This window comes from Haplochromis burtoni, unplaced genomic scaffold (genome assembly GCF_018398535.1).
Source record: "Haplochromis burtoni strain Fernald_Lab_line unplaced genomic scaffold, NCSU_Asbu1 Contig_21, whole genome shotgun sequence".
Taxonomy (NCBI): domain Eukaryota; kingdom Metazoa; phylum Chordata; class Actinopteri; order Cichliformes; family Cichlidae; genus Haplochromis; species Haplochromis burtoni.
Window position 1 is genome coordinate 1,592,245 of NW_024582382.1, and position 11,436 is coordinate 1,603,680.

The following is an 11,436-nucleotide window of genomic DNA, read 5'->3' on the forward strand; positions in this document are numbered from 1 at the left end:
CAGATACACTAAATGCATGCTGCATTCACATGGATTGACTGTTTTCCCGAAGCCTATTCCAGGTAACTCCAGCACCATCTACTGTTGGACATTTACATCTGCAGGGGTTGTTTGACTGTCAGATGAAGCTTATGGAAATAAAGCAGGACCTTCATGTGACCATCTACAGTTATTTACATGGCAATTTCAATAATGAAAAAAATATGGAAAAAGACACACAAACTCAGGATTTTATTTGGTGAAACAGAGTTAACTCTTTAAAAAATACAGAGTTGCTACTTTTCTTTTTAAACAGGTCACTGCTGTTTGGCACCCCAGCAGGGATGAACAAACCACCGTGATAAAATACATGTGTCCACCTCCCATCCAATTTGTCATTTGTCTGCTTTTTTCCCCTCCCCCCAACAGCAGTGTCAACCCAGTAGAACGTTAATAGGTTAATCTACAGCAGTTTTATTTACAAAATTACACACAAAAAAAAGCCAAACACAGCTCTTCTTTTGAAGAGCATTTTGGAAAATAATTTAAAAAAACAGAAAAATACAATTATTGCAGTATACTACAATCTTATTATATGATGCACAGGCACCATCTTGATGTACAGATTTCAGTGCAATTGATTCAGATGTACCCTCATCCCAGGGAACAAGAGCTTTGCTTCAGAGTATTCAGGAGATTTACACCCCTTCATCATATTTCCCCTGATTTAGAGAGGGCTTCTTGTATGACAGTGTCATACTTGTTTGGACACCATATCTGTTTTGTTTTTTCATATGGCTGTCACTGGTGGGTTTCTTCACATTACACACTGACTTATGTACAAGTTACTGCATTACAAATTACTTTTAAACCAAGAATCCAATAGAGAGTGAGTAGTCATTTGAAAACACAACAAGAGATCAGTAATCATGAAAGAGTCCATCTCTGAAAATTAGATTACACAGATTAAAATGTTCACCTCTAGAACAAAACCACTTCCTTGAATCGTAACACGATTCTGCTTACACCTTTAGCCATCATGTATCTCTTTGGCTGCCAAAATAAGCAAAAAAAACAACAACAAAAAACTCCAGTAGTTTCTGAGGCTGTTACTATTCCCCAAATTGGAATATAAACCAATGGTCTAGAGGAAGTGTCTACAGTTTTTAGAGGGGGAGAAACAAATCTGTGAAAAAATGAGAAAATAAAAATCTCACATGTACCAGAAGAAAATGTTAGTGTCGATTTTGAACCCAGCAGTCTTAACCACTTTGTGGTGACGTGCTGCACTGTGAAGGCCAGTAAAGTTCTCATAAGATCCACATCTTACAGCCTGCATGATGTAACAAAGACTTTATTTAAAACCCTAAACCAAGAGCGTTCAGGTTAAGTCTTTCATTTAGTGGTTGGTTGTTGTGAACACACTACTTCATTTTCATTTGTTTTCAAGAGCCGTGGTTAGGGGGGTGCTGGAGGTCCTGTCCTGAGAATATTGGGTGTAAGAGTGGGTGGAGCTGAAGCGCTGCTGCTGCTGCAGCCTGTGAGGGTCGGGGTGTGAAAAGTGTGGGGTAGAGGGCTGTGTGTGGAACATGGTGGAGAGCTAAGGGGGTGTGATGAAGTGCAGAAGCAGGGATAATATGTATTGGCTGACCAGAGAGGAAGGCTGTTGGGTGGGCAGGGATCAATCCTGCATGCCCCAGTGAATGTCCCAGAGAATGACCAAGTGACGGCCCCAAAGGAGACAGGGAGATGGGGGTAAGGTGATGCTGGGGAATGTGATGTACCTGGGCCAGCTGGGCATGTGCCGGATGTGGGTGGTGGGGATGAGCTGGGTGGATGCCCATTGCTGCAGCAGTGGCTGCATGGTGCTGAAGGATGGCGTGTTGCACTGTGGTGATGGATGTGCCAGAAGCTACGGACACAGTTGGCTGCTGAATGTGGATCTGCTGCAGGGCTGGTGGAGGGGGCGCTGGGGCCAAAGTGGCGGCTGCTGCGGCAGCGGCTGCTGCAGCAGCTGAGGGAAAAGTCTTGACCTGCTTGGCTAAAAGCTGCTGCTGAATATGCTGTTGTGCAGCCTGTTGCAGCTTGCTGTATTTCTCCATCTCCTCTGGTGTGAATGTAATTGGCTGACTTTCCAAAGGAGCCAGTCCATCCTCCTCTGCCTCCATGCCATCCTCCTCCAAGCTGGGCGGTGGGTAACCAGGGTAGGCATGCATGGCAGCCTGCTGCTGCTGCATTTCAGGCATCATGGACTCCATCATTGGGTTCTGGGAAAGGTCTTGTCCTGACTCTCCTTGGTACTGGGGCATCATCATGGAGGGCTCTTGTTCAAATACTGGCCGGGTTTCTTGGTGCCCCTGGTCTTCTGTTGCAGGCTGCTGTGTCTCTTCTTGAGTCACTGTGCTCTGTGGGGCTTCCTCAACCTTCTGAACTGGTGGAGCTGGAGGTGGTGGTGGAGGTGGGAACTCCCTTATAGGTTCTACTAATATAACCTCTCCTTCAGGTTCACAGCTCTTCCCTGTCCCTGATTTCTCTCCCTCTTCAGGTCTGATTAAAGGAATTGCTGGCTTTTTCCCTGCCTGCAGCTTACCAATTAGTGGAAGCATGGCTTTGTTTCCAAGGGATGGGGGTAGTTTTGGGCCAAAATAGCCCTGCGGTGGGTCTTTAATCTTAATCCCAGATTTTGTTCCTGTGGTAGAATCTTCAGAGCTTTTCTTGGACTGAACCTTCTCCAACAGCTGTCGTGCAGTTAGAGTGTTTTTCTGTTCTCCTGCATCTCGAGACCCCCCTGGTCTCAGACCCAGCGAGCTGGATGAATGGGTGTTGCGGTTAAGGCCTCGTGAAGAAGAAGACCGTGGAGACTGGGAGCGGTAGATGCGTGAGCGGTTGAAGTCTCTGCGATGGGTGTCACTATCCTCACGACCCCTAGTGCTTCGCCTGTGAGGAGACCCTTTATTTGAACTGGAGGAGCGGCTAGCAGAGCTGTAGCTACGACTGTAGCTCCGCCTCCAGGATCTTGCACTAGTGCTGCGACTCCAGCTGCTGGAGCTTCTGGAGCTGCTCCGATGATGCCGTCTGTGCCTCTTCCTGCGGCTGTAGCTGCGTGAGCGTGAGCGTGAGTCTTCTGAAGAGGAAGATGTGTACTGATGCCTCCTGGATCGTCTACGTCCTCGGCTACTCCTGCGGTCATACTCTGAGTCGGATGAACGTTTGGAGCGCCTTCGTCTGCGACCTTCTGTGCTGTAGTCGCTGTAGCTGTCTGAGTAGCTTCGGCTACGGTGGCTGTAGGCACTGCTGCCTGCTGAGGAGCGCTCAGAGCTGCTGGAATAAGAGCGACTACGGGAGGTTTGGCCACGATGACGTCGGCGACTGCTACCTCGTCGTTCCCCCCGTCTCGATGAACGGCTGCAGGATCGCCCTGATTCTTCACTATGGTGGCGGCGCTGTTCCCTCGGGCTTGACCTGTGATGACGTGAGCGCTGGGTATTAGAGCCCCCTTCTTCTTCACTTTCACTGCTCGGAGGTCTACCAGAGCCAGGACTCTTTTGGGCTGAGGTGGAGCACGAGGCACTTTGAGATGCACTGGTGTCAGTCTTTTGTCTTTTGTTGCCACTGTGCTCCTCAGATGAGTTGGCCTTGTCAGTACTTTTTCCATTCCCTCCTTCTGCTCCAGATTTGCAAGGCACTTCCTTAGCACCACGTTTCCTCTTCCCCAGTTCTGCTCCTGTAGCTCCTTCCCCTCCAGTTGTCAGCTGAACAGAGGAGGCAGCAGCTTTATCTTCTGACTTTGGTTTAGGTTTTTCCTTTTCTTCACCAGTTGCCTCAGCTTGATCTTGAGCCTTGTTTTTGCTCTTCTTACGTTTGTGTTTTTTCTTTTTTTTGGGCTTTTCTTGTGTTACCTCAGTCTCACCTTCTGCATCTTCTCCCGCTCCTTTTTCTTTTCCTTTGCGTTTTGAATGCTTTGCAGACTTCTTATGCTTCTTCTTTTTCTTTTTTTTCTTTGCACTATTACTTCCACTTGTGGGCTTTTGTTCTTCACTTTCTGGCTGCCCAGACTCTCCTTTTGACACTAGCTTGTCTTTGTCAGCACTAGTTCCAGGTTTAGTAGCCATTTCTACTTCAGATGGTGAAGCATTCACTTCTTGTCCCTTGTCATCAGTGTCTTCACCAGGCTTGGGGGACTTTGCCACTTTCCCACCACGCACTCCTTTGTTACGGGACAGTTTGAAGTCAAAGTAGAGGGGATTGCAGCTGTAAGACAGGGAAGGTTGAGCTTTTGTAAATTCAAGGAGCTCTGATGGCCACTGCAGGGTTGTAGTCTCATCTTTGCTCAGGACTGGAAAGAAGGGACCAGTGGGCATTTTCGGACCAGCGTTTGTATCCACAGTATCACGCGTCTCTGCTTTCTGGGTGGGTGAAGCTGGTACAGCAGGAGCTGCATCTTCTGCACATGAAGGGGTCTCCTCTTCTGCCTTTACATTAGCTGATAGAGGAACTAGGTCTGGGTCAGCATCTACAGTAACATTGCCTTGTTCCTTTTCAGTCTTGCACTCTGTCACACCGCTCTCTGTCTGTTCTGGACTTTCTTCAGCCTTGTTCTCCTCTTGTGTCTCTTCCTCATCGTCTTCATCTTTGCTCTGACACTGTTCAGAGGCTTTCATGAACAGCAAAAACTGGAAGTGTGGCTTTACTCGACAGTGAGCTGGTGGTACATAGTGGTAGTACTGAGGCTCTTGTCCAACATATCCTTCATTGGTTTTCATCATCATTTTCAATTTGCTAAGCGTTGATGCTAAAGATCCTCCATCATCAGGCTGCTGCACCTCTTCTGTACCTTCTGTACCTGCTGCACCTCCTCCTCCTCCTCCTTCCCCTCCTCCAGACAGTCCCTTAGGGCTGTCTGTGCCACAGCCTGATGTGTCATCTTGTCCTCCAGCCTTTTCTCCCTCTTGACTCTCCTCTGTCTCCATAGCTTCCTCACCATGATCAGCAAAAACAGCAGCTGCTGTCTCCAGTTTTACTGGTGCTTTTTTGGCAAAAGAGAATGATACACTGACTTTTGATGCGTTGCTGGAAGTTGGCGAGGATGAGGCATTCTTTCCCAGAGAGAAGCTAAAGGTTGGACCAGACTTTGGGGAGGCTTGACCAGTTTTATCTGACAGTGATCCTTCCAGGGCAGTGTCTGCCAAAGACTGTGTCATACTATTCTCAGGTGTCATGCTGTTGCTGTCTTCTCCTTTCTCTCCATCAACAGCGACTGTAGTTGTTTTGAACATAGGTCCACTTCCAGGAGTTCTGAAAGAAAACATTACACCAATGTGATGCTGGACAAATTTTTACTATCGAGGTCTTTGACGTTAATTTTTATCATGCTTACTGGAAAAGATGAAAATATACAAAAATATGTTTTAACTTACAGTAAGTGAAATGAAATGCATTTTGTTGAATTTGTCTAGTTTGGACTAACATATTGAACCAGTGACATTTATAAAATAAGTAATTTCACCATGTCCCATTAAATACATATACACAACCCATCCTGCAGATGGCACTCCAGGAACAAATACTTACCGGTCTTGCTGTTTTCTCTGCTCAGCAAGCTCATGCAATCGCCGCAGCATCTTTTCTTGCTTTTTTCCATCTTTCCGGGAACGTGATGACACATTACGAGCAAACTCTCTCTGCTTGAGCTCTTTAAGCCTCTGCAAGACAGAGAGAAACCGGGCACATCATTTCATTGTGTCTTTAATTAAAAACAGATCTACATCAACACCGCAATGCTTGCTAAACAGCAGTACCTGCTTGTGAGCGTGGTCATAAGAGTTAATGTGGTTGTCAAATTCCTGGTGTTTGGTGTACTGTTTGTCACACAGCTCACAGTAGAAATTGGCTCTCAGGTCTTCCAGAGCTTTTGCGATGGCTTTTTCTTTTTCCATCTGGTCCTGTTTTTAGTGGGAAATTTAAAAATACAGTATCAAAAAAATACAAGTGATAACAATTATTATCACTGTGACAAAGAGATAAACAACCTCACCTTGTATTTTTGTCGCAGTTCTTCTGTATCTTCCTTTTCCACTTCGAGGACTCTCCTCTTCTCTGTGGCATCCTCGGCATAATCCAGCTAGGACAAACAAAAAAGTCACATTATAAAGCAACAACATTGTCAAAGCCAGTCCAAGTTCATCTTATATACCAAAAATGAGTTTAATATGGTGCATAGAAGAGCTGATGTGCCTTGAACGCATCGAATCTCTACAGTGACTATAGAAGACAGCACATGGAAACTCCAAGAAGAACAGTTGGTCAGTTTGTGTCGCTTGTGTGCTGTTACACACGTTTATCATGCTGACTGACTGTTTGCTGTAGAAACATCTATGCGACCAAGGTAGGTGAATGTTATTTCAAGACAAATATCAAAGACTAAAGGCAGGAGCTGAAATAACTGGCAGTGATGCTCGCTGAGAATTTAAGCATAGTTTTATTTAGCTGGGCAGTGTTGGTGTCACATTCTTCTTTGTGGTTTTTACATGTTTTGTTTTCATTAAATAGAATCATTCATCATTCATGTCTGAAGGTATTTGAAGTGGTTAAGACTGTCCATGGCAGTCAAGATCTTTAATATGTTGAACACAGAACACCTCTGCATGAACTGCGTGTTGTGAACAGGACCAGTTATACTTAAGTAGTCCTGTAGGAAGTCACTGTGCCATAGCTTTGAGACTTCTCTTAAGGGACCTAGCAAAGGAACGTATCCCATACTATGAGATAGATAGATATACAAAAATTGGTGCTAATTATTCACTCACAAAGTGTTTCTTAATACTTAACAGTATGGTTTTTATGCTATGTAAATGTCTTCAGAGCTCCTGATGATTGGTCCAGAGGCTATCTGTTCGACTCATCAGAAGCAACCCTGAAACATGGGATTTTCAAAACCATGCGACCTTGTATAACACAGCATTTTAGCTCAACTGCTCATTTTCAAAGTCATTTCTATTTCACAGTCAAAGCACTCACCCCAGTGTCAAAACAAGTTCATAATATTTATCTAAACACCTTAAACTACTACTTGGGCACTTAAGGTGCCAAAAAAAAAAAGAAAAAAAAAAAAAAAAAAGAAGTACAAATCGATAAAAATGAGCATCATACCTCCATCTCCATTCGTCCCATCCCCATGACATCATACTTAAGGATGATGGGCACAGGGTCAGTGCGTCCTAAGGGTAGAAAGAGAGAGAGAGGACCAGGTGAGCTTTTTTTAATGCTTGGATGAAGAACCAACTCGGAGACAGCCTGCTTTTAGAGCATAGGGTGCTGGGGTTAGAGAATTTTGCCTTCAAGTGCAAAGAGACCAGAAAGCTACAGTGAACCAAACACCAGCCATTCTCACAGCTTACTGCAGCCACCAGCTACAAACCAATTTAGCCTTCCTGTTACATTTGACTGGGCTGCTGGTTTGCATTATGAATGAGTCAAATTAGCTGCACTGGATTCCTGATGGAGTAAATGAAGACAAGGGGATCAGGATAGCTCAGTAAAATGTCTTGATATAGAAGTACACTACAAAGCATACTGATCTTTAAGCCAGTATGTTTTCATTTGTGCCTCTCTGGCACCCCTCCTCCATCCTTTCATTCCTTCAGTCCTGTTAAACCAGAATGCCAAGTTTATCAAGGACGCTGCAGCTCGAGGGACTGTGTGTGTGTGTGTGTGTGTTTGAGAGACAGTGTGTGTGTGTGAGGGGAGCTGCAGCTGCTGCTACTGCTCACAAAACACCACTGCGACATCCTCCTTGAGAGTAACAAAGGCTCCCAATATTATCTAAAGGCTATTGCATCACTTCTTGCTGAACTGTCTGTCTAACCATTTACTGTCCTGAGGTCCAAACCTGTTCCCTTGTCAGAGGCTCCCCTTTCCTCATTATGACTGAAGCTGAAAGATTTTTCTTCCGTTTACTTAACCTATGTTATGTAAGCTGTGAAAAGAGCTAGATCAGAAGGAAATTAACTTGTAGAAAAATAAACAAACCAAAGACAACCAAAAAAACAAAAACAGAATGAAACATTAAAGATATAAAATATATGTAAATCAAAACTACATTGGAGATTGACACTGAATTGCTTGATCCACTCATAATCAGCCAAACAAAGCAGAGAGAAAGAGTCAAATTAAAAAAAAGAAAAAAAAAAAAGAAAAAAGGACACAAGCACTGAACTACAGCAGAGTGACGTCACAGGCCAGGTATCGCCATGGTGACAGTGCAAGGGATGGGGGATACTTACCTGGTAAAACATGGGCATGAGTAGGAGGAGAAGGAGGGGGGGACAGACAGACAGACAGGGGAATCTCAAAACAAAAGGCATAAAGAGAATTTGGACTAGTCTGCTGCTCCTGATGCCAGCCAGATGTAATAATTAATCACACTGATAGTGATTATCAATTCAGTTTGGTTTCAGTTTTTTTCCCCTCCCACAAATCCAATAATCCAATGTAGGTTTTTCCACAAATTAAATTTATATGTATACCATTGGGCATATGGAAAAACTACTAATATTTAATTACAGTGGCGCTAAATAAGATGTAACCTTACTACCAGTTGGTGCCGTATATAAAGAAGAGAAAATAGAATTCTTCTATTCGTAAATACAGATGATTTTCAATCAAGAGAACGAAACATAAGTAATGGAGTAAATAATATGTTCAAAACCTTTTGGTTTTGATTACAATTTCAAAATTATCACAACCGCAGTGGCTTTCTTACACATTCTTACTTTCCTAGACAGGAAAGTAAGAAAAAATGTACTGCAAATCTCCATTTCTTTTAGCCATCATAGCCCAATGACATAGTCATTTTAAAAACAAATGCATGGGCATAGTAGCACCCTGTATAACGGCCTGCCTGCACTCTCAGTCCCACGGCAGTGTCTGTCACCTAGGCAGGCTTTTTTTTTTTCTTAAACAGAATACCTAACAGTGATTGGATGATTTTTCTGGCCATATTCAAACTAAGGAAGTGAAAGAAAACGGCTGATTTTGAGATCACAAGACTACTGATAGCCTGGACATGTAAGTTCATGCCCTTTATCAAGCAGCAGCAGAAGTGAAACCAAAAACAGGGTTTAGTCTGTTAGCCAGCCACTGCAGTGGTCTCTCTGACAAGTCACAAGTCAGGCCTAGAATTATAGATTAATGAACAATTACAGTCATCCCAAACTATCACCAATCTTTAAACACAGTGACAATACTTCCACATTACCCATTCCAGTGAAAAAGAAAGGGACCAGACAAAAACAATGTGCATCTAAATCACAGGGTGTGAATCACAAGGTTTTTTGGAGAAAAAAAAACTGAAAACAAACAAAATGACAATGTTCTAAGAGTAATACATATGCATGGTAATATACAAGCAGCAGAATGAAGACTAATACAGAGAGAATTAAAGCCTATGTAGCATTGGTGCTCTGATGAAAGGAAAAACAAACCAAAAAAAAAATTGGAGAAATAAAAACAAACAGAAAACAATTCAATTGGGGGATAAAATAACATTTACCACTAAGTTTACCATCAGCACAACATGGGCAGGATCAAATCGCTGTAAAAAAGAAACACCAATTGGTTAAGCAGGAAGATTGAGGCACATAGAGAAGGGAGGGTGGGGTTGGGAGTGTGGTTATGGGATTTAGGGGGGTTCATTACCAGAGGGGCTACTGTGTGTCAACCGCCCCACCCCCCCTCATCCCTTCATTCAGGGCTAGGTGCTTACAGGGATTTCCTCTCACCACTCTCTCCCAACCACTTATCCCAGTCCCCAGGCCCCTAGCCTGATGTCATCTTGTTTCTCAAACAAAATATATCCCAAAAAACAAATTACCACCCCTTACATCTTTTCCACTATGGGAACTTGCGACCTGTAACTGAACACAAGCTAAAAAATGGGGCAGTGGGAGTTGCGGAAGCAAAATCTGAGCTCCCCTCAGGAGATTGTGCTAAATGAACCAACACTATAACATAGCGCAAACAACATGGTTTTAAACTTTATCATGACAAATGCTACCATTTCACTAATACATGCATGTATGCATTCTCATATGTCATTGAGTTCCTGTAGTGGAAAAGCAGGTTGGTTTTACATCTAGTAAAAACCCTGGAAATCCCTCATATTTTAGCTTGGGAAATAAAAAAAGTGAAATCTCATCAAATAAGAACTGTTAAAGGAGCTATTCTGCGTAAAAAGACTAGAAACTGCCACGTCTGATAGTATTTTGGGTCTAGAGGGAGGCTTACCGCCTAAGAAAAGTAATGAATCAAAAATATACTTTTGCCTTTTTAAAGATGTGGTCAAATATCTAGATTGAGACAATAGGTGTCTCTAGGGATGACCACCATTTTCCCCCTCTGAGCTTTTTGCCTTGCAGATGCTTGTCAGCCCAGTTAGCAAATCTCCCTGAGATTCCTTTATTTCCTCGCTAGCCTACCGCCAGCAAGCTCATTTTGGGATGTGCTTAACCATGGAAAAAGTGAACACAAACTACACATAAAATGTACCTGAGGGAAGAGCCAGCAAGGCTTTGAGCAGTGCTTAGAGTAGTTTCTTTATTGCTATGGAACAGCAACGTTACTCAAGTACAACTAAAGATGTTAATTGTGCATCCAATCGTTTTGTCATATAGTCCTATATCATGTGAACATAGTAGTTTAGTGTGCTACCTCCAACACTGCTTAAAGCCCCAGGTGAATGACAGTTGGAGGCAGGCAGAAGTGCACCTCTGGGACAAACATGCTATGCTGAAGGGGCAAAGAAACGGGGGGAGGATGGGAGCCTGTGACCATGGGGACAGAGACAATTGGGGTGTAAGAGGTGGAGAGGTTTTCCCTGCAAGTTGACTCTATGGCCCGGTCAGTAGCAGACACACACGCATCTCAGTTCCACATAATGACCACACACATACACATGAGTTTCACAGGTTTGGAGGTAGAAACAGGCAAACAAGCAGAGGGGAGAAAACTTGTCTACTCTGCAAGCCATTCACAGTCTGAGCCATGGTTACAGCCAATCAGATTACCCAACAGCAGCCACGGAAATTCTAAGAAGGGGGGGAAAAAAATCTAACATACACGGAGATGATGATTCTAAGGATTTTGAATGAATCATGGCTTCCTAAATCTACCTTGATTTAAAATGGATCGTCCTTTGTTCAAATTGAGCACATTACTCATAAGCAGATTGAAATAAAGGTTTAGTGATTATAAAGCAAAGAAGAGGAAGCTGACAGAGGCCATTAGCCTATGATAAACTGTAAAAGGGGTGTTACACTGAGGTCAACTGCAGAGTGGGAAAAGAAAACACACCCACACACACACATACCCACCCACACGCACACGCACACACACACACACACACACACACACACACACACACACACACACACACACACACACACACACACACACACACAC

The 11,436-nt window shown here is 43.7% G+C and overlaps 1 protein-coding gene across 8 annotated transcripts in view; it reads right to left on the bottom strand.

Annotated features, from left to right (window-relative positions):
* Nucleotides 1-216: 216 nt before the first annotated feature.
* The window catches only part of gpatch8 (G patch domain containing 8), a 28,311-nt gene continuing 17,091 nt past the window's right edge, over nt 217-11,436 (bottom strand). For 3 of the 8 annotated variants that reach the window (XM_005920306.3, XM_042218609.1, XM_005920307.3), the window contains 5 exons: nt 7,129-7,196; nt 6,014-6,100; nt 5,778-5,921; nt 5,551-5,681; nt 217-5,274 (listed from right to left, as the gene is read on the bottom strand). In XM_005920306.3, the coding sequence (XP_005920368.1) occupies nt 1,425-5,274; nt 5,551-5,681; nt 5,778-5,921; nt 6,014-6,100; nt 7,129-7,196 (4,280 nt within the window). In that variant the 3' untranslated portion in view covers nt 217-1,424. Of the gene's footprint in view, nt 5,275-5,550; nt 5,682-5,777; nt 5,922-6,013; nt 6,101-7,128; nt 11,318-11,436 lie in introns of those variants that run through there. The other 5 variants (XM_042218610.1, XM_042218611.1, XM_042218612.1 and 2 more) reach the window with 3 other exon arrangements.